Source organism: Ornithorhynchus anatinus, chromosome 5, assembly GCF_004115215.2.
Source record: "Ornithorhynchus anatinus isolate Pmale09 chromosome 5, mOrnAna1.pri.v4, whole genome shotgun sequence".
Taxonomy (NCBI): domain Eukaryota; kingdom Metazoa; phylum Chordata; class Mammalia; order Monotremata; family Ornithorhynchidae; genus Ornithorhynchus; species Ornithorhynchus anatinus.
Window position 1 is genome coordinate 17,500,520 of NC_041732.1, and position 27,129 is coordinate 17,527,648.

Here is a 27,129-nt window from a genome sequence, read left to right on the forward strand (position 1 = left end):
AGACAAGATTCGAACCCATGACCTCTGACTCCCAAGCCCGGGCTCTTTCCACTGAGATCTTGTATCTACCGCAACGCTCAGCACAGTACTTGACCCTTAGTAAGCAGGGATCATCTCTCCCAGTTGTGCTGTTTGTACTTTCCCAAGTGCTTAGTACAGTGCTCTGCACATAGTAAGTGCTCAATAAATACCACTGATTAACAAATACAAGACTATGAGCTCACTGCAGGCAGGGAATGTCACTGTTTATTGTTGTACCGTACTTTCCCAAGTGCTTATTGTAGTGTTCTGCACACAGTAAGGGCTTAATAAACACGACCGAATGACAGAATGAATAAAAATATTTCATAGGTATGGAGGAACAACTAATTCCCCTCCCCGCCGATGAGAGCCATCTCTCCAAATCATAAGTTCCACACACACAAATCACTCTTTGGTTATTGACTGATAGCCAATATGTACTTCATTAAAGGTTTTTTTAAATGGTATTTGTTAAGCACCTCCTGCTATGTGCCAGGCACCGTTCTAAGCGCTGGGGTGGATCCAAAGTGATCAGGTTGGACGCAAGGGGCTCACAGTCTTCATTCCGATTTTACAGATGAGGTAATGGAGGTGCAGAGAAGTGCAGTGGCTTGCCCAAGGTCACACAAGCAGAGAAGTGGAGGAGCCGACATTAGAAGCCAGGTCCTTCTGACTCCCAGGCCCGGGCTCTAGCCACGAGGCCGCGTTGCTTTCAGGGTTCAACAGCAACCCATATAAAAAAGCTGTGGACTGTGTCCGACCCGATTTGCTTGTTTCCACCCCAACGCTTAGTGCTGTGCCTGGCGTATAGTAATGGCTCCAAAAAAAAGCCACAATTATTAATAATAATAATAATGGTATTTAAGTTCTCAAAAATACCCCAAATTAATAATAATGGTATTTAGGTGTTTACTAGGTGCCAGGCACTGTTCGAAGCACGGGGGTGAATCCCAGCAAAGTGGGTTGGACACAGTCCCTGTCCCACGTGGGGCTCCCAGTCTCAATCCCCATTTTGCAGCTAGGGTAACTGAGGCCCAGAGAAACGAAGTGACTTGCCCAAGGTCACCCGGCGGACAAGTGGCAGAGGGGAGATTAGAACCCGTGACCTTCTGACTCCCAAACCCGGGCTCTACCCACTAGACCACGAATCCACTAAATGCCAACTTTTGCCGCTTCTCTCCTCCCTCCCCGATCCTTAGGGTTCACCCCACCTATTCCTTTATTTCCCTCCTCCCACTCTTTAGAATTCAGCCCCGCCTCTTCAGGCAGGACGTGAGGGCGCAGGCGCGAGAGCGGGTGGAGGCGGCTGCCGGCGCGCAGGCGCGCAGGCGGGGCGGGGGGGGCGGGAGCGGGCGCTAAGGCGCAGGCGCGCGGGGCGACGCGCGAGGGCGGGGCGGGGGCGGGGGCTAAGGCGCAAGGGCCAAGGCGCAAGGGCTAAGGCGCAGGCGCGAGGGTGGGGCGGAGGCGGGAGCGGGCGCTAAGGCGCAGGCGCGCGGGGCGACGCGCGAGGGCGGGGCAGAGGCGCAGGCGCGCTGGCGGGCGAGGTGGTGGCGGCGGCGTTGAGCGCGGGCCCGCGCGCCTGAGGGAGCCATGGGGCCTCGGTGCGGCTGCGGCCCCGGGCCGGGCCCCGGCCATTGAAGCGCCTCCGCCGCCGCTGCCCGCCCCCGGGCGGGAAATGGCGGCCGCCGCCGCGTCCGCGTCCTCGTCCTTCTCCCCGTCCGCGGGGGAGCCGGGGTCGCCGGCGGCGGGGGAGCCGGGCCCTCAGCGGGCGCTGCCGCCCCCTCCGCCCCCGCCGCCGCCGCCCCCGCCGCCCCCGCCGCCCCCCGGCTCCTGTCCGGGTCCGGGTCCGGGCCTGCAGCGGGAGCCGCAGTACAACTGGCAGGCCACCAAGGCCTCGCTCAAGGAGCGCTTCGCCTTCCTCTTCAACACGGAGCTGCTCAGCGACGTGCGCTTCGTGCTGGGCAAGGCCCGCGCGCCGCCGGGGCCTCCGGGGCCTCCGGGAACGGGAGGCGGGCCGCAGCCCCCGCCGCAGCCCCCGCCCCAGCCCCAGCGCATCCCCGCACACCGCTTCGTCCTGGCCGCCGGCAGCGCCGTCTTCGACGCCATGTTCAACGGGGGCATGGCCACCACCTCCGCAGAGATCGAGCTGCCCGACGTGGAGCCCGCCGCCTTCCTGGCCCTGCTCAGGTCGGGGGCACGAGCGGGAGGAGGAGGAGGAGGAGGTGGAGGAAGAGGGCCGGGGACCGTTGGGCAGCGGGGAGAGGCCGACGACCGTTGGGCGAGGGGACGGGGCGGGGGCTCGGGCCTTGAGTCACAGTTGTGGGATTCGCTAAGCTCTCACTCTGTGCTAGACACCGTACGAAGCCCCGGGGCGGACACGGCCCCCGTCCCACCCGGGGCTCACGGGCCCCATCCCCATTTTACGGATGAGGGAACGGAGACCCGGGAAGTGACTTGTCCAGGGCCACACAGCAGACAAGTGGCGGAGTTGGGATTGGAACCCGTGACCTTCTGACTCGTCGGCCCGGGCTCTGGCCACTACACCGTGCTGGGAGCCTAGAGGGCGGGCCCTGGGGCTTAGTTAATCAGTGATATTTATTAAACACTGTGTGGGAGGGGGGGACTGTACTAAGCGCTTGGGAGAATAAGAACCCACCCAAACCCTGCCCTCCCGCTCACTTTCCCATCGCTATGGACAGCACCACCATCCTTCCTGACTCGCAAACCCCTAACCTTGAGTCCACTCTGTCATTCCACCCAATTTTCGACCCATCGCTAAATCCTGTCAATTCGACCTTCACCACATCGCCCAAATCCACCCCTTCCCGTCCAAACTGCAACCATGTTAACGCAGTCGCGCATCCTCTTCTGCCGTGACTTCTGTATGAGCCTCCTTGCCGACCTCCCAGCCTCCTGCTCTCCCCACTCTAGTCCTTACTCCATTCTGTTGCCCGAATCATTTTCCTTCAAAAAAAATTCGGACCAGAATCAGCCAGTAGTAGCTATTGAACTCCATGCCTGGAAGAGGACAAAAGAATGAGTAGAATATGATCCCTGCCCTCAAGGAGCTTAGAGTCTAGTGGGGAAGATAGATACTCAAGTTACAGGTAAAAGGAGGAAAGAAAGGGAACATGCCTGCTACTTCAGTTGTATTGAGCTCTCCCGAGCACTTAGTACAGTTCGCTGCACACAGTAGGCACTCAGTACTGTTAATCGACTGGTTAGTGTTTAAACAGTAAGGTGTCGAAGATGTACATAAATGCCTTGGGAAGTGGTGAGAACACAAGGGCTAAGGTGAGGTAGAAGTGGGGACTAAAAACTGAAGAGTCTTGAAATTAGAGAAGGCTTCCTGGAAGACATCTGATTTTAACTGGGCCGTGAAAGTGGGCAAAGCTGCGCTCTCTAAACTGGAAGCTCCTTGTGGGCAACTTTGCTTTATTCTCCCGTGCATGTAAGACAGTGCTCTGCACACAGTAAGCGCTCAGTAATGGGTTGATGGCTCAATCTTTTCAATTTGGAGGAGAGATTACCAGGCAAGGTAAGTGAGCATAAGCAAGATGTAGGCACTGGGAGAGATGAAAACGAGGCACAGGGAAATAGGAGGAGCGAAAAGTGTGAGCTGGGGTGTTACAGAAGAAGAGTGGGTTCAATTGGAGAGAGAGAGAGAGAGAGAGAGAGAGAGACCCAGTTGCCTTAAAGCCAGTGATTAAGAGTTTCGGCTTAACGTGGAGAGGGGCGGGACACCATCGGAGTTTTTTGAGGAGTGGAGAGAATGGCATTTTAGCAAAGTGACACAGGGAACAGGGAGAAAGTCTGAGAATGGGGAAGAAAGCAGTGCGGAAGGTATGACAGAGCCTGGTGATCATTTGAGTAGAGGTGAGGCCATCGGGAGGATAGTGTTGAGGTCAATGGTGATAGGATTATGAGGAGGAGAAGATTTAGCAGGAGAAGATGAAGAGTTTAGTTTGGCACCTGTTGAACTGGAGTTGCTGGCAGGATATTTTTTGGTATTCATTAAGTGCTTACTCTGTGTCAAGCACCCTGTCAGGTGCTGGAGTAGATACAAGTTAACCAGGCCAGAAACAGTCCCTATCGTACATGGAGTTCACTATCTAAATAGGAGGAAGAGGAGATATGGAATCCCCATTTTACAGATGAGGAAACTGAGGCCCAGAGAAGTACAGGGATTTGCCCAAGGTCACACAGCAAGCAGGCAGCAGTGCTGGGATTAGAACCCAGGTCCTTTGGCTCCCAGGCCCGGGGCGGAGAAGGGGGGGGGGGGCTCTCCATGGCCTAGGCCTGGTTTTGGGATGTGTGTGATTGGGTGGGTGGGGGTGGTCCCCCTCTTCCTCAATCGATGGCATTTGTGGGGAAGTAGCATGGCCTAGCAACTAGAGCCCGGGCTTGGAAGACAGAAGGACCTGAGTTCTAATCCCTGCTCTGCCACGTGTCTTTGTGACCTTGGGCAATTCACTTGGCCTCTCTGGGCCTTAGTTCCCTCATCTGTTAAATGGGGATGAAGACTGTGAAGTTCATGTGGGACCGGGACTGCATCCAACCTGATGAGCTTGAATTCATTCATTCAGTTGTATTTATTGAGCGCTTACTGTGTGCTGAGCACGGTATTGAATGCTTGGGAAAGTACAATCCAGCAATAAAGAGTCCCTGTCCACAATGAGCTCACAGTCTATAGAGGGGGAGACAGACATCAATATAAATAAATAAAATAACAGATATATACATAGGTGTTGTGGGGCAGAGAAGGGGACGAGCAAAGGTGACAGGGCGTGGGAGATGAGGGGCTTAGGGAAGGCCTCTTGGAGGAGATGTGCCGTCAGTAAGACTTTGAAGGAGGGGGAGAATCACTGTCTGATTTGAGGAGGAAGGGCATTCCAGGCAAGAGGCAGGACGTGGGCCAGGGGTCAGCGGCGAGAAAGGAGAGGCGGGGGCACAGGAGGAGGGAAGAGTGCAGGCTGGGTTGTAGAAGGAGAGAAGCGAGATGAGGTAGGAGGGTGCCAGATGATCGACAGCTTTTAAAGCTAATGGTGGAGGAGTTTTTGTTTGGTACAGAGGTGGATGGGCAACCACTGGGGTTTTTTGACAAGTGGGTTGACAGGTCCCGAGCATTTCCGTGGAAAGATGATACGGGCAGTGGAGTGAACTGTGGACTGGAGTGGGGAGAGGCAGGAGGTTGGGAGGTCAGAAAAGATACTGTTGTAATAATGTAGGTGGAATAGAATGAGTGTATTAATGTGGCTGCAATACGGATGGAGAGCACAGGGTAGATTTTAGCAATGTAGCGAAGGTGAGACCCCCAGGATTTGGTGATGAATGGGATGTGCGGTTTGAATGAGAGAGCAGAGTCAAAGATCTGCCACGGTTGCGGGCTTGTGAGACGGGAAGGATAGTGGTGCCGTCTACAGTGACGGGAAAGTCCGGGAGAAGGCATGGTTTGGTGGGGAAGATTAGGAGCTCTCTTTTGGACACGTTAAGTTTGAGGTGACCTGAGGACATCCAAGGAGAGGTGCCTGAGAGACAGGAGGAGATGCGAGCCTGGAGAGAGAGAGAGAGATCAGGGGAGGAGATGGAGATTTGGGTATCATCCATATAGAGATGGTAGTTGAAGCTGTGGGAGCGAATGAGTTTTCCAAGGGAATGAGAAAACAAATAATAGTAATGGTACCTGTTAAGCACTTACCATCTGCCAAGCTCTGTTCCGAGCACTGGGGTAGGTACAAGTTAAGTTGGACACAGTCCCCGTCCCACATGCGGCTCACATTCTTATCCCCATTTTCCAGATGAGGTAACTCAGGCCCAGAGAAGTGAAAGTGACTTGCCCAGGGTCACACAGCTGACAAGTGGGGGAGCCGGGATGAGAACCCAGGCCCTTCTGACTCCCAGGCCCAAGTTCTATCCTCTAAGTCGCCCTTAGTGCGGTGCTCTGCACATAGTATCATCTCAAATATCCTCGACTGACTGAGATTCAGTGGTTGAGTCTGGAGAGACCCAGCAAAAGTTCCTCCGTTTAGACTGGAAACTCATTGCGGGTAGGGAATGTTTGTTATATTGTACTACTCTCTCAAGCGCTTAGTACAGTGCTCTGCACACAGTAAGCTCTCAATAAATACAATCGACTGACTCGGTGGCAAGAGTGCAGGAACGGAGAGGAAATGTGTGCTCTGTGGGAGGTGTTCCAGGGCTTGGGGATGGTGGGGTGAGGTTGAGAAAGGGAGGAGGGGGGAGTCAGTGGAGGGTGATATTCGAAAAGTTCACCGTCCCTCTTCCCCATTTAAGGCTGATGGGTTGCCATTTTCATACGCCTGCACAGATTTATATGTACATACATTTGGATAATCGAGGTCTCAAATTACATGTCAATGGGAAGTGTTTTAGATCATTTAGTTAATTATGGGTCAGATTATTCCAGACTGTTGGGAAACAGCAGTCCTTCGCCTCAGACGCGATTAGATTTCACCATGCCAGATGATTTAAAATTTGGGCTTTGGAAGGATTTTCTAATCAGCACTTGGGAAGATGCTGCCAAGTGAGGATGGGAACTCTCTTTTGGAAGCCTTTAAAAAACAGAACCGATGCCTGTCTTTTGGGGTGATTGTCCTGTACCGAAGTTGAGTGGGGGGTGTCCAGACCACTCCAGGACTCTTCTAGTAGTCATGTGAGCATTTATTGAGCGCCCACTGGGTGGACTGCAATGTACTGAGCACTTGAGAAGTGGAAAACAGATAGGTTCCCTGCCCTCACAGAGCTTACCCTCAACAGTACAAATAGAGTAGTCAAGATTAAATGTACAGTTGAATAAACATATGTATACACGAATAATTTTAACTCAGTAAAATCGGCAGAATGGGTATAAGGCCATACCATTTGGAGATGACACTCTTAATAGCACAGGTAGAGTAGTCAAAATCGAATGCACATTTGAAGGTACATTTATAGGAATACTTTTAATTCAGTACAATCAGCAGTAGGGTAAGAGAGCCTATATGGTGACTGGTCAGAAACGAAAACCGAACCGAGGTTCTTTGCAGAAGCATTTCTTAGATCTGCAGATAAGAAGAAAGGTCATTTGGGGAGCTGAATCTCTGAGTTCATTTCACAAACACACATACTTAGTCCGGTAAGCTAGTCGGTTCACAAAAGGGCGTACAGGCTGGGAAAAATCAAATTTTCCACCTGTCATTTTGGGCTCATAAAATAAATGCCATGACTTTTGCAAGTGAAAGACTAACTTTCCCACCACTTCCCAAATATTTTTAAAACATGACAGCGAAGATTTATTTGACTGTTTCTATTAATACATTACCCATTTGAGCAAACAGTACCCAAAGATTCTGTCTTCTTGAGATTGTTTTCAAAGTTCCTCTAGAAATCCTGTCTCTGTGATTTTTTTAAATTTTAATCATTCACATTTTAGTTTTTTCCAAAAGTAGAGCCAACATTTATATGTTTACATTAATGTCTGGCTCCCCATCTAGACTGTAAACTCATTGTGGGCAGGGAACCTCTCTACCAACTGTTATATTGTGCTCTCCCGAGCACGCAGTACAGTGCTCTGCACATGGTAAGCGCTCGATAAATACAATTGATTGAGTAGCTCACCTTCTTACTCCACATTTTCCAGATGAGGGAACTGAGGGCCAGAGAAGTGAAGTGAGTTGCCTAAGGTCACACAGCAGACAGACGGCGGAGTTGGGATTAGAACCCAGGTCCTCTGACGCACAGGCCCATGCCCTCATCATTAGGCCCTCCTTGCTCAAGGTCACCAACAGATGAGCCAGCGAACTGAACTTCTTCTGGAGGTTGGCTTAACTTGAGGATGGAATGGTTGGTTTTTGTCTGACGCTGACCGTAAGAGGGCTGCGTGATTTCACAGCGTCCCCTTTGGGGTCCCCTAGGGGACCACAAAAGGGAGTCTCGCTTCCCCCTCTTCCAGGGAGGCTTAGGAGATTTTCGCCAGTTCTGACATCCCAGGACCGTGGCAGGTTACCTGCTACTCGAGGTCCAAGTCACAGGAGAAGCAGCATGGTCTAGTGGTTAGAGCACGGGCCTCGGAGTCAAAAGGACCTAGGTTCTCGTTCTGGCTCCACCGCTCATCTGCTGGATTTGATCTTGGCCAAGTCACTTCACTTGTCTGGGCCTCAGTTCCCTCCTCTGCACAGTGAGGATTAAGACTGTGAGCCCCATGTGGGATGGGGACTGCGTTCAACCTGATTAGCTTGGAGCTTCCACAGTGCTTAGTTCCTGGCATATAGTAAGCATTTAGAGATGCCATATATATATATATATATATATATATATATTTTTTTTTTTTTTTAAAAAGAGTAATCAGTGTCCATCTTTGCCAAATGCCCATTTGTGAAACTGGGTGTTTGGTGAATCACTTTAAAATGAGGGGTTCAAGTTCACAAGTGTCTCTCCTACCTTGTGATGGGAACCTCATGCCTCTTGGTGTTTATCGAGCGCTTACTGTGTGCGGAGCACTGTACTCAACACTTGGGAGAGGACGCTGCACTGGAGACGGCAGACCTGTCCCTTGCCAACAGCGAGCTTGTCCGCATCTCTCCTCCTTCCCAACAACTGGGCTAAGAGTTGGAGAGCTATTGGCAAATGAGAGAGTAAAGAAAACCCTCAACTAGCCTTGCAAAGAAGCTTCTAGACTTGGGGAGAGGGCGGACTCAAAAAAAGAGGGCAAGGAAAAAAGAAGAATGAGCTGTAGCCCTGTTGATAATAAAGGTCCAAGGAAATGGTGAACTGGCTGAAGCCCTGAGAACCCTAGAGCTGTCTGAGGGCGTAGAGTTCACTGCCCTCCCCTAGAGTACGATCTCCATGAGCCAAGCCTGATCCAGTCAGTGTTGGTCTTGTTTTATGGTATTTGCTATGTGCGTCCTATGTGTGGAGCACTGTTCTAAGTGCTGGGGTGGATATGATAGTAATTGTGGTATTTAAGTGGTTACTATATGCCAGGCACTGTACCAAGTGCTGGGGTGAGTACACGTAAATAGGGTTGGACAAAGTCCCTGTCCCACTTGGGGCTCACGGTCTCGATCCCCATTTTACAGGTAAGGTAACCGAGACACAGAGAGTTGAAGTGATTTGCCCAAGGTCACACAGCAGAAAAGCGGCAGAGCCGGGATTAGAACTCGTGACCTTCCGACTCCCAGGCCCGTGCTCTATCCACTACACCCTGCTGCTTCTCAAGTTTAACAGGTTGGACACAGTCCCCATCTCATAGGGGGCTCACTATCTAAGTAGGAGGCAGAAGAGGGATTCAGTGCCCCGTTTTACAGTTGAGGAAACTGAGGTCACACACAGCAAGCAGTTGGTGGGGCCTGGATTAGAGCCCAGATCCTCCGACTCCCTGACTTGTTCTCTCTCCGCTCGGCCATGCTCCCTCTCAGTGGGCTGCTACCCCCACCTCTCTCCCTCCTCTCTGCTGATCCCAGCTGGGAAACTCGGCAGCAGTTTGCAAAATCCGCCTCCAAGCCGGTCTTCGATCCCTGCCTGAGCCTGGCTGAGGAGATCCACAAGCCTCCCACCATCACCACAGCCCTTGTTGTTCTGCCTCCACAAAAGTTGTCCCCTTTCAGCAAAACTCAAGGGACCTTCTACTGACTCCCCTCAGAAAACTAACAGGATTTCACCGAGGGAAAAGTTATTTCGGACCAAGAGTGAGGTCACACCAGAAGTATGTTGATGCCCACACCCATTTTTTCTTTCTTTTTTTATGGTGTTGGTTTTAAGCGCTTACTGTGCGCCAGGCACCATTCTCTGAATTGGGGTAGAGACAGGCTAGTCAGGTCGGACGCCGTCCCTGTCCCACACGGGGCTCACAGTCTTCATCCCCATTTTACAGATGAGGGAACTGAGGTGCAGAGAAGTGAAGCGACTCACCCGAGGTCACGCAGCAGACAGCTGGCAGAGCCGTGAATAGAACCCAGGTCCTCCTGACTCCCGTATGCTATCCACCGGGCCTCATTACTTGCCTTTCGTATTCACACAGTAATGGCAGGCAGAGAGTTGCTGAGGTCTGAATTCTGACTCAAAGGCCAGAGCTAAAAGTAATTTTGCTGGCTAAGCTCTGAGTTGCTCCTGTCTCCGTACCACCTATCTTCAGCTCAGTGCGATCTTCGGTGAGATTCCAGCCCCCCTCCTGCCTTATCTTTGATCAGAGCAGGATTTGACGGTCAAATTTTCCTGTTGGCCTTTCTACCTAGACCCCGAGCCCCATGCGGGACGGGGGACTGTGTCCAGCCCAATTCACTTGTATCCACTCCAGTGCCTAGAACGGTGTGTGACACGTGGTCAGCACTTAATACCTTTAAATTAAAAAAAAGTGACTGTCTCCGCTCATCACTTTCCATAATCCAAGAAATTCACGAATAAGGAAACAGGCTGTTTTTATTAGCAGTTTGGTTGGGTCATCTGAGCTATGACTGACTCTGCCGGTAAAAAAGTTACTGATTTAAGGGGAATGTCACTCTTGATCTCTTTCGGAAGAAGGAACATTTTAATATCAGTGCTACTTGAATAACGAATATTCGATTTTTGCCGAATATAAGCACATAAACACTTGTGTAAAAAAAATGGGCCCACAGGCTATCAAGGATGGTGATCGGGGACAGCAGTGGTAGGGACTCGGTGACGAGGAGTTGTGTGGCCTAGTGGATAGAGCACAAGCCTGGGAGTCAGAAGGACCGGGGTTCTAATCCCGGCTCCGCCACTTGTCAGCTGTGTGACCTTGGGCAAGTCACTTAATTTCTCTGGGCCTCAGTTCCTTCATCTGGAAAATGGGGATGAAGACTCTGAGCCCCACGTGGGACAACCCGATGACCTTCTATCTCCCCCAGTGCTTAGAACAGTGCTTGGCACAAAGTAAGCGCTTCACAAATGCCATCAGCATTCATCATCTCATCATTGCTGTGTGGCCTTTGGCGAGTCACTTCAGTTCTCTGTGACTGTTACCTCACCTAAAATGGGGGCTAAGATTGTGAGCCACATGTGGGACGAGGGACTGTGTCCAACCTGATTTGCTTGTATCTACCCCAGCGCTTAGTACACGCATGCCATGTAGCGCTTAAAAATAAATAAATAAACCCAATGGAAAGATTACCCCTGGAAAAAAATAAACCCACTGGAAAGATGGAGGAACCTGTGATAGCTGCCCTTCTCGAGAATCACCTGCAAGTTTCTGACTTTCAAAATATATCTTCATCCATCAACCCATAGAACTTATGGAGGGTCTCCTTGGTGCAGAACACTGTACTTAGTGCCTGGAAAGAGTTTAACAAACATTCATTCATTCACTAGTATTTATTGAGTACTTACTATGTGCAGAGCACTGTACTATGCGCTTGGAATGTACAGTTCGGCAACAGATAGAGACGATCCCTGCCCATTGACAGGCTTACAGTCATTCAAGGACATGGGCCTTGCCTTCAAAGTGTGTACAATCTAGTAACGGAGACTAATATAAAAGGTTACTTTTAGGAGGGAGGTTAGAAAGCCGACTCTGTGGGTTACTGTTTAGAGTATGTGAATCCACATACGCAGAGGAGTTGCCAATGATAGTTAATGTACGGGTGTAAGGGAGACACAAGTCGTGAAGTCGAGAAGCAGCGTGGCCTGGGCGATCGAGCCCGAGCCGGGTGTGAGAAGGACCTGGGTTCTCATCCCGGCCCTGCCACTTGTCTGCTGCCGTGCGATTTTGGGGTGATAGTTTCCTTATCTTTCAAATGGGGATTAAACCTGTGAGCCTGTGTGGGTCGGGGACTGTCCAACCAGATTAGCTTGCGCCTACCCCAAAGCTTAGTACAGGGCCTGACACATAGAAAAGCATTTAACAGATACCATTTAAATAAAAAAAAAAATGGGAGGATGACCTCAGAGGAGGAAAGTTAACTGGGGAAAGCCTCCTGGAGGAGGAGGTAGGATTTTAGAAGAGCTTGGAAGGTGGGGGGAGCTGTGATCCTATAGACTGTAAATTCTCTAGACTTGTAAGTTCCATGTGAATCGGGAGTGTGTCTAGCAACTCTGTTATATTCTTCCAAGCATTTAATACAGTGCACTGCACACCTTAAGTGCTCAATAAATACCATTGATTGGTCTTCCATATTGGAAGTGGGGAGAGAGAGATTCAGATTTTGGTGGGGGAGGGGGAAAGCGAGATTGGGCTTGAGCAAGAGGTCTGAGGTCTTTGAAGCACTCAGTCACCTTGCCTCCTCCTACCTCTCCTCAGTGCTCTACTACTCCAACCCAGCCCGCACACTTTGCTCCTCTAAAGCAAACCCACTCATTGTACCTCGATTCCATATATGTTGCTGCCAACCTCTGGTCTGGAACTCCCTCCCTCCTCAAATCCAACAATTATTCTCTCCCCCTTCAAAGGCTTATTGAGGGCACATCTCCTCCAAGAGACCTCCCCCGACTAAGCCCTCCTTTCCTCTTTTCCCACTCACTCCCTTCTGCATCCCCCTGACTTGCTCCCTTTTCTTCACCCCCACCCCCCCAGCCCTACGGCACTTATACACAGACCTTTTATTTTTTTTCTTTCTATTAATATCTGCCTCCTGCTCTAGACTGTAAAATGAATGGGGGCAGGGAATATCTACCAACTCAGGTTGGACTCCATTCAAGCACTTAGTACAGTGCTCTGCACACAGAAAACGCTTAATAAATACAAGTGAAGGTTCAATTGATCTCCTCACTCACTCCTCGGAAACTTCCAACAGTCACCCGTTCCTTTCTGCATCAAGCAGAAACTCTTGACCGCTGGATTGAAGGCACTCAGTCGCCTCCTTCTCCCTAGTTATCCACTCAGCTCTCCCCTACATCCCAGCTTGCACTCTTCGTTCCTCTCTAGATCACCTGCTCATTGAGGCAAGGGGTCATGTCTACTAATTCTGTTTATACTCGCCCCAGTACTCCATCTCTGCACACAATAGCCCCTCAACAAATACTTTTGATTTTTTTGTTTTGTTTTATTCTCTGCTTCGCTGTCCTCTTGGGGACTTTTTGCCCCGCCTTGTGTATGTGCTCGCCAGCTTCCTCTTCGGCTATTCATTTTGGTGACTTCTCTGATTTCTTACATTGCTCTGCAGATTTCTGTATTCAGATGAAGTGCAGATTGGTCCAGAAACTGTAATGACCACGCTCTATACGGCCAAGAAGTATGCTGTTCCTGCCCTGGAAGCTCATTGTGTGGACTTTCTCACAAAACATCTTAGAGCAGATAATGCCTTTATGCTCCTAACTCAGGTAAATCCTTTGAGCGGAAGCGCACTGTGAAAAAGCAGCACGGTAAGCCGTCTGTCATATCTCCTCCTTCGCCACCACAGACCAGGGTCTAGAGTGTGAACGTGGCTGTCTCCTTAGCCGTAATCGGGATGATTAAGCACCTGCAGCTTGCCAAGTACCGTACTAAACACCGGGGCTCAGTCGTAAGAATGACAGGGGAGAGGAGATTGGCAAGCCAGGCTTAGCGCTATAGTTTGAGCAAGGAATATCCTAAGCAAAATCTTTTCCAGTAGAGGAAAATTCCATCTCTAAACACTCAGTCTTGAAATTTAACCTAGAAGAAACTGGGAGAAGGGAATCCGTGATTAAAGGGCCCAGGTTTCTGCCCCAAACTTGGGTTGAATTGATCAATCGATTGATGATACTGATTGAGCACCGACTGTGTGCAGAGCACTGTACTGAGCTCTTGGGAGAGGACAGTAGAAGAGCTGGTAGACCCGTTCCCTGACCACAACAAGCTTACGGTGTATCAGTCGATCCGTGGTATGTATTGAGAGCTTACCGTGTGCAGAGCACTGTACTGAGCCCTTGGGAGAGGACACTAGAACGGTTGGTAGACACATTCCAGTTTGCTCGTGCTGGGCTTTGATGTGAAATGCTCCATCATCAGGAACCCTTCGGGCCTGATTCCAAAGTGATCTGTATTTTAGAGGCACAGAGAACAACGTCCTTACCGCATCCTGCCGTTTGTAGTGTATGTGTATATACATACTTTTAATGGTACTTGTTAAGCGCTTACTATGTGTCTAACACTGTTCTAAGCGCTGAGGTAGAGACAAGTGAATTAGGTCAGACACAGGCCCCGTCCCTCATGGGGCTCACGGTCTAAATTAGGGCACTCGACCTGAACAACAATCAGACCTACCGAAATAGAGAGCAGAAAGAGAAAACCGGCTCGATTTCTTTTCGGGTGGTGTATTTTTATGACCTTTTACGAGGCAGTTTCAAATTACATGAGCAATTTTTACAATTCTGCCATTTGGGAGAAGAGTCTACACTTGAATCCCCAGAGGTTTTAGAGGCAAGCATTATGAAGAAAGAACATTTAAGCCGGTTCCTGCCATCATCCTCTGTCCCTCTTCCTTTCAAACGTTATTTCCCCCCCATATCTATCTGTAATAACCAAAAGAGGTTATTCTTTTTCCCTGGGAGGAGAGATTTGATTAGAAAATGGATTTAAACTGTGACCAAAACATGCAGCTCTGCTCCTAGGGAAAATTTGACCTTTTTTAATAGCACATGATCCATGTTCTAGTGAGCATGAAAACCTGAAATGGTTGATTTTGATCCCTTCGACCGTGTTCTCCTACTCGGTCTTCATCCCCGCAACCAGCGATTTAACTGCCGCGGCGCTGACTTGCTCTGAGAGCTTGCTCTCCTTTTTGGGGTTTGCTCTTTGGATAAGCGATTAAATTTAATGCAGGGTGAAGGGTAGTGGAATGAGGGAAAGAGCCAGAGAGAATCCACTCTTGAAATCCACTTAAAAATTTAACGATGATATTTTAGAGAAATGGCCGAGTAATTCTTGAAATTAAACTGAACTGTACTTGAATCGAAACGCTGGGTTGAAAGCAAGGCCCCATCAAACGTGGTTTGTGAGCTATTTGGTAACTGTTGTTGCTTGCAGTGCCAAATGAAAATACCTGAAGCCTGAAAGTAAAATAAGTATTTTTTTATATGCTTAGGCTCGATTATTTGATGAACCTCAGCTTGCTAGTCTTTGTCTAGACACTATAGACAAAAGTACAATGGATGCAATAAGTGCAGAAGGTTTTACTGATATTGACATAGGTAAGTTTATCCCCTTTGACCTGCATTTTCTTGTTTCTAAGTATATATTAGTGGCGTGTTGTGGATGTGTCTGGTGGCAGCTAGAGGCTTTTGGGTTTGGAAGAGTGATGAAAATCGATTGCGTTGATGGGGGTGGAGAAAAATCAATGACCATCTTCAAGGGTGACGCTTGGAAAATAGGCCTCAGATATGATTTCAGAGCAGTAGCCCATTTCGTTTTGGTAACGTTTCTTTTTGGAAAACGAAGCTAACAGTAGAGAAGTAGCGTGGCCTAGGGGATAAGAGCCCAGGAGCCAGAAGGACTGGATTCTAATCCCAGCTCTGCCACTCGTCTGCTGTGACCTCAGGCAAGTCGCTTCGTTTCTCTGGGCCTCGGTTCCCTCCTCTGTAAAGTGGAGATTAAGACTGTGAGCCCCATGTGGGACAGGGACCGCGTCCAACCCGATCAACTGGTATCCACCCCGGTGCTTAGTACGGTGCCTGGCACATAGTAAACATTCACCAAATATCATTAAAAATAATAATAATAATAATGAAGAGTCCTTTGATCCACCTTTACATGGAAGAAGATTGGACTCTGGAACCATTTTTGCCTGCTCTTCTAGGGGCAACTTTCCAATTTTTGACCGACTCCGTTCTGCATAGTGAGGGCAGTACATTCCTCCATGCCTCAGCCAGCTTCCCCATGTTTGGATGTGGTGTTTTTGCCAAACATGTTTTGTTTTCTGGTTGTTTAGCCCTATAACCTGCTCAGTAGGTTGCTGTTTTGAAAAGCTCTTTGTTTTCATTTTCAGTTTTGTGCCCTGGGTGTAGTTCAAATTACACACCTCACACATTTCTCGATAAATACGATTGACTGACCGACGAGTCAACTTCTCTGCTCCCGGATTGAGTTTTATAAAATTGCATCCTGGCCATTTCCCTTTTGGAAACAAATTCTCCCAAGACTATCTGCTGCTTCCCTGTATGGTGTACTCTCGAGCGCCCAGCATAGTGCTCTGCACCCAGGAAACGCTCAGTACAAACCACTGACCGATCTCTCCCCCTCTAGACTGTCAGCTTGTTCTGGGCAGGGAACTTCTCTGCTAATTCTGTTGTATTGTCGTCTTCTGAGTGCTTAGTACAGTGCTCTGCACATAGTAAGCGCTCCCTAAATACCACTGACTGATTGGTTAACTTCTTTCCCCGCTCCTTCCTGTCTTCTGCCCTTCAGACACACTGTGCGCAGTGCTGGAGAGAGACACGCTGAGCATCCGAGAGAGTCGACTCTTTGGGGCGGTGGTCCGCTGGGCCGAAGCGGAATGTCAGCGACAACAGTTCCCCGTGACGTACGCCAACAAGCAGAGGGTGCTGGGAAAAGCCCTCCCCTTAATCCGCTTCCCCCTGATGACCATAGAAGAGTTCGCAGCAGGTAACCTCTTCCCTCCCCACCTCCCACCCCCAGACCTGGGGGTCCTGGAGGGCAGGTGGGTCCTAAGTCAGAATAGCCCCGGGAAGCAGCGGGGCCCGGTGGAAAGAGCCCGGCTCTGCCACTTGACTGCTGGGTGGCCTCGGGCAAGTCGCTCCACTTACGTGGGCCTCAGTTCCCTCATCTGGAAAAGGGGGGATGGGGTGAAGACTTGGGAGCCCCATGTGGGACAGGGACCGCATCCACCCTGCTTACCCCAGCACTGAGAACGGTGCCTGGCGTAGATTAAGCGCTTAACAAGTACCATATAATATAAGCCTGTATCTACCTCAGCACTTAATACGGTGCCTGGCGTGTAGTAAGTGCCTAACAGATACCGTGGAAAAAGTCAAAGGCTCCACTTGTTGCCTTTTACAGCCAGCTCTAGGAGCTTTCTGGGATCGTGACACCCTTTTTGAGAGACGGTTATGCAGAATTTGGTGGCCACCTGAAGCCTGCATGCCACCTAGAGCGGTCAGGAATTGCTGGCACAACTGGCATTTTGCTGGGGGGGGGGGGAAGGAAAAGGAATTATATCCTATATTTTCTTCCCTGCTGCTTAGTACAGTGCTCGGCACATAGCGCTTAACAAATACGATAACAGTAATAACAATCCCAAAAAAGGAACCACACCTGCTTATCCTTCTTCAGCGTCATTTCCGGGCTGATGAAAGAAGGGGTGGCCACCTCAGAAATAACTTGGATCTCATTTGGGTCTAGTTTGCTGCATAGGTACTGGTAGGGCTTAGGGAGACCATCAGTGGAATTTATTGAGCGCTTGCTATGGGCAGAGCGCTGTCCTAAGCGCTGGCGAGAGTACAACGTAACTGAGTTGGTAGACCCGTTCCCTGCCCTCAAGGAACTCGCAGTCTTAGCCCCAGGTAGGGGGATGTTCCCTTGCCCGTGTCTTCCGATTGGTCCAGTTTTGTGCAAAACGGACAGCCATCTGTTCTGGGGCTCTCAAAAAGCCTTGCTTCCTGTCTTCCTCCCACACTTCCCCCCTTTTCTCCCCTTTCCACCTCTCCTAAGAAGAACAATGCTTACCTTGTGCCAAGCATTGTTCTAAGTGCTGGATACAAGCAAATCAAGTAAGACACGGTCCCTGCTCCAACTGGGGCTCCCAGTCTTAATCCCTATTTTTCAGATGAGGGAACTGAGGTCTCAGAGAAGTGAAATGACTTGCCCACGGTCACACACAGCAGAGGAGTGGCGGAATCGGGATGAGAACCCAGGTCCTTCTGACTCCCAGGCCCGGGCTCTAGCCACTACACCGCGCTGCTTAGTCCACCACAGCAAACTGATGGTCCAGGCGGGCCACATTCGGAAAGAAGAGTTGCCTTCCCTTGGGACGTGGAGGCTTCTCCAAAACCAGCAAATAGAGGCAATCCCCAAAACATAGGCAGGACCTATATGGAACACATGCATCATTGTCATTTGGAGAAGCAGCATGGCGGAGCGAGTAGCACATGGACCTGGAAGTCAGAAGGTCATGGGTTCTAATCCCAGCTCCGTTTCTTGTCTGCTGTGTGACCTTGGGCCATTCACGTCACCTCTCTGTGCCTCAGTGACCTCATCTGTAAAATGGGGATGGAGACTGTGAGCCCCAGTTGGGACAGGGACTGTTTCCACCTTGATTTGTTTGTATCCACCCCAATCCTTAGCCCCACACATAGTAAGCGCTTAACAATTACCACATTATTGTTGTCATTATTAGTATTATTAATATTAGCCCAGCATGGAACCGTCTCTTTGGGCACCCAGTGTGGGATGCGTGGTCAGTCCCACATCCATCTTTTTAGCCACACACGTGAAGGGAATTTCAGCATCAGGGATGTCATCTTAGGAAAAACGTGTTTTGCACACAGTAAGCGCTCAATACATATGATTGAATAAGTGAATGACAGAAGGCAGCTATTTCTGGGTAATGGGAATAAGAAATGCCATCGGAGATTATACGGTTTTGAGAGAAAAGCTCTTTGGGTGATGAAAGTAAGACGCTCCCACAGTAAAGTCATAAAAAGTGTGAAGGCGATGGAGAAATCCATGGGGCCTGAAAATCAGAGTTCTGTGGAAAGATTTTTCCCCTGCCTATATTGGTTATGGGAATCTAACCAATGGTTTGTCTGTCTCCCCCGATTAGACTGTAAGCCCCTCAGTGGGCAGGGACTGTCTCTGTCTGTTGCCGATTTGTACATTCCAAGCGCTTAGTACAGTGCCCTGCACATAGTAAGCGCTCAATAAATACTATTGAATGAATGAATGAATCCACTGAATCCGACCAGATTTTAAGCACCAGATTTTGAGGACAGGTTGGTGTCTACCTACTCTATTGAATTGTCCTCTCCCAAGCACTCAGTACAGTGCTCTGCTCCTAGTCAGTGCTCAGCTCATTACGGGCAGAGAATGTGTCTGTTTATTGTTGTAGTGTCCTCTCCCAGGTGCTTAGTACAGGTCTCCGCACACAATAAGCACTCAGTAAATACAATTGAATGAATGACCGTCAACGAATGCTTGTGCGTTAGTTGCAGCCCTTTAATAATATTTGTTAAGCGCTTTCTCTGTGCCAGGCACTGTACTAAGTGCCCAGTTGGATACAAGCAAATCGAGTTGGGCACAGTTTCTTTCGCACGTGGGGCTCATGGTCTCAATCCCCATTTTACAGCTGAGGGCACTGAGGCCCAGAGAAGTGACTTGCCCCAGGCCCCACAGACAAGTGGCAGAGCTGGGATTAGAACCCATGACCTTCTGACTCCCGGGCCCATGTCCTATCCACTACGCCTTGGTGTTTCTCAAGGTTTGTAACTTTCTTTTTTCCACCCCCATCCCCTTGCTACAGGCCCTGCCCAGTCTGGAATCCTGTCAGATCGAGAGGTGGTCAACCTCTTCCTCCATTTCACGGTCAACCCCAAGCCCCGAGTAGAATACATCGACCGGCCCCGCTGCTGCCTCCGAGGCAAAGAGTGTAGCATCAACCGATTCCAACAAGTGGAGAGCCGCTGGGGGTACAGCGGGACAAGCGACCGCATCAGGTAGAGGGCACGAAGCGGGGTGCCGGGGCCCCTTCTCCGCTGGACCCCATCGGTCGTCGTCATAATGTTGGTATTTGATACGCGCTTTCTGTGTGCCAGCCACTGGGCTGAGCGCTGGGGTGGACGTAGTCCCTGTTACACATGGAACTCACGGTCTCCCCGTTTTACAGATGAGGGAACTGAGGCACAGAGAAGTGAAGTGACTGGCACGAGATATGGTATTTAAGTGCTTACTATGTGCCAGGCACCTTACTGGGCGCTGGGGTGGTTATGAGAAAATCGAGTTAGATGTCCCTCCCCACCCCCTGTACCAAATTAGGGGTTCAGATGAGGGAACTGAGGCACAGAGAAGGGAAATGACTCGCCAGTGCTGGAGCCAGGATTAGAACTCATGACCTTCTAACTCCCAGGCCCCGAGTTCTATGCACTACACCACACTGTAACCCTCGCTCTCTACGATGAAGGGCATGTGATAAATACATGCCCCACTCCGTCCCTGGCTCTGGGGAAAACGTGTGGAAGGTAGGCAGGCCCAGGTCCCTGCCCTCCAGGGGTTCCAGCCTGGCCTAGTGGAGAGAGCACAGGCCTGGGAGTCAGAAGGACCTGGATTCCAATCCCACCTCTGCCACGTGTCCGCCGTGTGGCCTTGGGCAAGTCGCTTCACTTCTCTATGCCTCAGTGCCCTCATCTGTCAAATGGGGGTGAAGACTGTGAGCCCCATGTGGAGAAACCACGGCAGTTAAAGTCCAGTCAGCCCCGGGCAGGAGAGGGCCAGAATGAGCCAGCAACGGTCTGGCCATGGTCCTTGCGAAGCAGGGCCGAGACTGGAGAGCAGGGAGTCGGAGCCCAGAAATGCCCGCGGGAGAAGGGACGCCAGTTGGGTGGGCTCTCGGTTTGGGCCTGTTTGGGCCCCAAAATTCTCTCCCCAGCTTTCTGGACCTCCCCCCAAAACTTTGTACTTACCACGTTGCGGCCTCAGAGTTGCCCTCTGGGACCTTCTTAAATTGAGCCCAAGTGAGCGACACTGGGGTGAGAGGAGGAAGGGGTGGGCCCTGCCCCTAGGTGTGAAGCAGCACGTCTTAGTTATTAGAGCCCAGGCCCGGGAGTGAGAGGTCCTGGGTTCTCATCCCAGCTCCGCCACTTGTCTGCTGGGTGACCTCAGGCCAGTCACTTCACTTCTCTGGGGCCTCAGTTCCCTCATCTGGAAAATTGGGATGAAGACTGTGAGCCCCACGTGGGACGGGGACTGTGTCCAACCTGATTAGCTTGTATCTACCCCAGCGATTAGTACAGTGCCTGGCACGTAGGAAGCGTATAGCCAATACCACAATTATTATTAGCTCTGGGGAAATGAGTAACAGTGGATCCAGGCCGGGGACTGGGAGACGGCACAAAGGAGACAACGGCGCGACTGGGGGTCGGGGCGGAGTACATGAGGTGGAGGGAAAAGGTTTCCCAAAACCCGGAGCGTAGTCACTGGCTGCAACCCATCCCGTAAGCTCAGTAACCGGCGGGACGTGAGCAGGTGCTGAAGACATGACAGACAACTGCATTAAGGGATTCGTCTTCAGTTAGACCAAAAGCCAAGTAGGCAGAACTGAAAATAAACCGATATCACTAGAGATGTCGGAAAGTGAGAGGTTGAGAGAGAGAGAGAGTACCGTAACAACGAGACTTCTAAAGCAAAGCCCAAGTTTCACTGGAAAATTCTAGGGCCCTGGCTGCATGAAAAAGAATTATATTTTTCAAAGCCCAGAAATGTGGCATTGATAGATCCAAGAAAAATAGGCAGAGAACTATCCCTTTAACCTTCTCAACCTAGTGAAAGACATGGGTTTTATTAATACACCTGTCGCTGACATAAAGCTGGGTGGCCACATGATTATGATTTTTGCCATTTTTCCTCATTTTTTATCCCCTCTTCCCACCTCCACCTATATTAATGCAGAACTTTCATGTGAAAGCTCTTATTTAAAGTAAATAACTCCTGACTTAAGTAATTGTAATTACTTACTAGTAATTGCTTACTTACTAAGTAATTTCAGGTCCAGGCATTTAGATTTGTCAGGTGTCTATCGTAACTGTCGTGTCGAGTCTGGACTTGAAAATCATATATAGACATTCCCAGACACCTTGACCAATGTTGGGTTGCACGTTAATAGCTTTTAATGAATCTGGAAAAGTGATGGAAATTTAAAATCCAGATGCTTAAAGCATTGCCTTTTTTTTCTTCTTTTTTTTTTAAACTCGAGTGCGCGGGTTTGAGGTGGCTAATGGGCGCAATCTGAACAGGGAGGTGTAAATTAATTTTGGTAGTGCCTTCCGGGTACAAAAAAGCTAAGCCAAAGCCCCGGGTTCTGGTCTTACAGAATCAGTCATTTCCTCCTCGTTATCATCATCAGTGGTATTTATTGAGCATTTACAAGTTTACAGTCCAATTAACGCCTTGCATTCCAAAGCAGACATTTGGGATTAATTCTCGGATTGCTAGGAAAAGGTTCTGCCGTTGGTTTGTATCCTCTCTCTCTGACTCTGGTTTTTTCTTATGTTCTTCCACACAAGGTTCACAGTTAACAGAAGAATCTCTGTCGTGGGGTTTGGTTTATACGGCTCTATTCACGGGCCCACGGATTATCAAGTGAATATCCAGGTATATTTGGGTTACTCTATAAAGAATCTTGGGTAGAATTAATGTTTTTTATTTAGTGATATATCACTAAAGGGTGATGGTTTAGGTAGCAGATGGTTTAGGGATCGGTTGGTACATTTGAACAGTTAATGAGGAAAAATAATACTTTTATAGGTCCTTACTGAATTATGATATTATGCACTAGCTATGTATCGTGCACTGTTCTAAGCACTGGGGTAGATAGATGGTAATCGGGTGGGACCCGTCCCTGTCCCGCGTGGGGCTCCCGGTCTGTTGTATTTAGCAAGAATAATTACTGTGGTATTTGTAAAGCGCTTACTGTGTGTCAATATTCTAAGCTCTGGGGTGGATACACAGTCCCTGTCCCTCCCACATGGGGCTCACTAAATCCAGGGGCGAAGGGTCTTGTAATTTATTTATATTAATGTCTGTCTCCTCCTCTAGACCGTCCCGAGCCACACCTCCGGTTCCCACCGTAAACTCATTGTGGGCAGGGAATGTGTCTGTTCTATTGTCCTGTTGTCCTCTCCCAAGCACTCAGCCCAGTGCTCTGCACACAGCAAGCACGCAGTGAATACAGTCGACTGAGCTGAAGAGCCAAGCCACACCCCGGCTCTCACCCTAAGTCCTCTAGACCAGAAGCTCATCGTGGGCGGGGGATGTCCATTTATTGTCCTGTTGTCCTCTCCCAAGCGCTTAGTCCAGTGCTCTGCACACAGTAAGCGCTCAATAGGATTGAATGAATGTAAGCCTGTCCTAGGCAGGGAATGTGCCTGTTTATTGTTGTATTGTCCCCTCCCCTGCGCTTACTCTAGTGCTCTGCACACAGTAAGCGCTCAATAAATGCGATTGACCGTAGGAACGTAGGAGGGAAGTGAGTGGTGGAGTTAGCCCCCGCCCGTCCCCTCCTCTCCCTCGAACCGACACCTTCCCTCACTTGAGCAGCTTGTCACCCCCTTGGAGCCGGCCCCCCGTTGATTGACCTCCCTGTATCGCAGATCATCGAATACGAGAAAAACCAGACCCTGGGGCAGAACGACACCGGCTTCAGTTGCGACGGAACGTCCAGCACCTTCAGGGTTATGTTCAAAGAGCCCATCGAGATCTTGCCCAACGTGTGCTATACAGCCTGCGCCACCCTCAAGGTGAGACGGGGGCCCAGGCAGCGGGTTCTAAACTCTGCGGCGGCCTGGCCTTGTAGCCAGAGCCCAGGCCTGGGAGTCAGAACGATCTGGGTTCTAATCCCGCCTCTGCCTCTTGTCTCTCCTCCTCTAAGCTGTTAAGGTCATTGTGAGCAGGGAATATGTCTGTTTATTGTCGTGTTGTACTCTTCCAAGCCCTCAGTACGGTGCTCTGCACACAGTAATCGCTCAATCAATACCAGTGACTGACTGCTGTGTGACTTTGGGCAAGTCACTTCACTTCTCTGGGCCTCAGTTACTTTATCTGTCAATTGGAGATTAAGACCATGAGCCCTATATGGCACGGGCACTGTTCAACCCACTTACCTTGTATCTACCCCAGAGGTTGTTACAATGCCTGGCACATAATAAATACTTAACAAAAACCCTTATTATTATATATTTATTATTGCAACCCACGTTCCAAAGCTAGCCACGCTGCCAGTCTCTGGCCAAGTGGAAATACCTCCTAGACAAAACCAGGGAGCCGTGCGGCCTAGTGGCTGGAGCCCGGGCCTGGGAGGCCAAAGGACCTGCCTTCTAATCCCGGTTCTGCCTCTTGTCTGCTTTGTGATCTTGGGGATGTCACTTAGCTTCCTTGTGCCCCAGTTTTCTCAGCTGTAAAATGGGGGTTCAGTACTTGTTCTCGCACCTACTTTGAGTTTTAGCCCCGGGAGGGATGGGGACTCTCTCCTCCTTGATTATCTTGTACCTACCCCAGCGTTTGGTACGGTGTTGGGCACTTAGTAGGCACTTAAATACTATTATTATTATTATTATTATAGAAACTGCTGAGTCTAAATAACGGTCTCCTTCCCCCAGGACACGAGGGAGGAGGAACCAGTCAATGGTATTTACTGAGTGCTGACTCTGTGCGGAGCACTGTGTTAAGTGCTTGGGAGAGCACAATACAACAGAGATGGTAGACACGTTCCCTGCCCACAAGGAGCTTACAGTCTAGAGGAGGAAGCAGATGGTTTATTGTTGGGGGGGGGCGTTGCTGTTGTTTTTTTTAATGGTAGTAAGTGCTGCTTATGTGCCAGGCATTGTACTAAGCCCCGAATGATGAACACAGAGACGTTGGTATCACGGGCAATTATTTTCAGGGAGGTTGTCACACTTACCAGAGGCGGACACGCAGCTAAATCAAACAGGCTACCAAAAGTCATCAGGGTGCCCGCCATCCCTAAAAAGTTCATAGAGGATGGAGGTCGTTTCATGAGTAATAGGGCTTTTAGAGGAAAATGTATTTTCAACTCCTCTCCTTAGCCTGGCCGTGCACCGATTGCCTCGGGTCTATTTATAGTACAGATGCATTCCTGGATGTTGAAAAGAGATCTAAAAGTGGGCTACGCTGTGGCATAACAAATCAGTCGCTTACTAAATAGAACACGTTACAGCGTTTGAAATTGTTGGTGTCTATTTATTTTTGAACAGTCTGTTCCTGAGCATTCAGTAAGCCCCTACAGCTGTCTGGTTTTCTTCCGATTTAGGGTCCGGATTCCCACTACGGCACCAAAGGGTTGAAGAAAGTTATACATGTAGCAGCAACTGCAAGCAAAACGACCTTCTTGTTTTTTAGTTCGCCCGGCAACAACAATGGGACATCGATAGAAGATGGACAGATACCAGAAATAATATTTTATACGTAATTGGGCACGACAGCTCATCTCCGCTTATAGCGGCAAGCATCTTAATGGCACAAAGAACTAGCCACTAATGATAGTTTCGAGTGTTTGAAATGCTCCTAATTTTAACATGCAGTAAGAAACATTTTAGTTTCTTGCGAGAGATTTAGAAAAAGCCTATTTTTGCTCTGCATGGGCATCAGCTGGGTAGAAAAATCTTCAGCAAAATTTTCATTTCCTTAGAAGCCTGGAAGAAGACATCAGGGCAGCTAGCAGTTGTTTGAAAGTACTGGTTTTTCACCTGTTTAATTTCATTAGTCAGTTTGGTTGGCTCATGGCCTTTTGGTGGTTTTTGGAATTGACAGATCCTTGCTTTCTAAGGACGGTTTTCTTTTTTTGTTCGGTGGTTTTTGTTTTTTGTGTTTCCCACCGTTACGAGGAATATGTTGAAGAATGCTGGTCCATGATGGCTTAGCAAGACCCTCTTCCAAAACATCTTGGTAACGCCGGTTACCTCTGTTTTGGAGAAGTGTGAGAACTGGACGGTTGCCTTTTTTTTTTTTAAGGTTCGTGGGGAAATCCCATGAAGTGTCAAACCGGCATTAAGCTGCCCGGGTGAGAAATCCGGGCCATCTGTTTTTAAGAAATGACCCGTTTGTAGAAGGTCAAGTCAGCTAGTCACCTAGCAGAGCCTTCCACATTGTAAATAAGCTGCAGTCACGTACGTCGCAACTTGCGACGACGTACAACGTAAAAACCGAACGGTCTACGTCAAGACCCTGAACGGCGTTATTCGCGGTGTCAGACGCGAGCGGTTACAAGGCATTAAGAGGAAGATGTTTCTGGCCCTTGGCGGTCTCCCGCAATAGCAGGAGGTTAGCGCGGGACTCACAGAAGCCATCAGCATCGCCTTGTCGGGGCTTCGTAGCTGTCCCGTTGCTAATTTCCTAAATGCCGAGAGATCCGCAGCCAACAAGGCGGAAATGGATTTAGCCTATTTTCACCCATTCTCCCAATCTTTTCATATCCAAAAGGGTTCTTAGAATTCTTGGGGCTTATCCTTTTGCCCCCCTCAAAGAGCAGAGTGGAAGGATGTAGGGTGGAGTAGCGTTCACAGCCTCTTAGAAGAAAGTAAATGAAGATAGAAATCCCAATCCCCCACCCCCCCTCCCCCGCCCCAAAAAGCTGTTATCTTGCGTGAAATTCTGCAGGAGCGATAAATATCCATCTCAGTGACCAAGAGGGTTTTAGAAAGTGACTGAGAGCGATTCAGGTAGTCAAAAGGCTGAGTGACTTTTCTTCTGAAATCTTTCTTCAGCTTATATGCCTGTTTTTAGGGGGGGAAGGAATGTTAAAGGAGCTGACAGAAAAGACTGCTGCCCCGAGCCTCAGCAACTCCAAGCAGGAATCTAAAGTCACAGAAAGGAGATGGAATTACACCTACATCTCACTCCTCCTGCAGCAATAAGCGACACGCCTGCTGTCTTGGGCCAATGGGTAGTTTTTGTTCGGTGTTCCCTTCTGCTTCCCCATCGGAAAGTGGGCGGAATGTTCTCTCTCTGTCTCCTAGAAAACTTTCCCTCCTCCTCCTTCCCCCACTTCCCAGCAAGTTCACCGCAGGGAGGGCGGCTATGTCCGGACGTTAAATCTTCCGTCGACTCTTCCCGCTGATGGCAACATAGTTTTATCTAGCAGTCAGAATTCGGTCTCCGCTCCGCCACCGATCAAAAGGGGGTCCCGTTGTCTTTAAAATCTCATCCATGTGGCTACTGCCAGGCATCTGGGGGGGGTGGGGGGGGACGACACTAGGTGGTACAGAAGGGCCCCTTGGAGAATCCAGAAAAATGGTTAACGGAGTTCAACCAGCATCTCCTATTAGTACATCACTCTTGTGAAGCAACATCTGTAAATAAATTCATTGTACAAAACAGATACCGTTTTCTTACCTCTTGCGCGTGGGGGATTTCGTTGGACTCGTATTTGAATTGGACAAAGTGTGTAGTTTTTTTATGCCCAAAAAGGGGTTTCTAATACAAAGAAGCCACGTGGCTCAGTGGAAAGTGGCTCGGGA

At 49.6% G+C, this 27,129-nt stretch overlaps 1 protein-coding gene across 1 annotated transcript; it reads left to right on the plus strand.

Annotated features, from left to right (window-relative positions):
* Window positions 1-1,696: 1,696 nt before the first annotated feature.
* BTBD1 (BTB domain containing 1) lies at window positions 1,697-26,990 on the plus strand. The gene is made up of 8 exons (XM_029065066.2): window positions 1,697-2,208; window positions 13,137-13,293; window positions 15,018-15,123; window positions 16,337-16,534; window positions 19,407-19,599; window positions 22,162-22,249; window positions 23,248-23,394; window positions 24,924-26,990. Exons 1-8 carry the CDS (start codon window positions 1,697-1,699, stop codon window positions 25,080-25,082), a joined length of 1,560 nt encoding a protein of 519 aa, XP_028920899.1. The 3' UTR covers window positions 25,083-26,990.
* The last annotated feature ends 139 nt before the right edge of the window (window positions 26,991-27,129 follow it).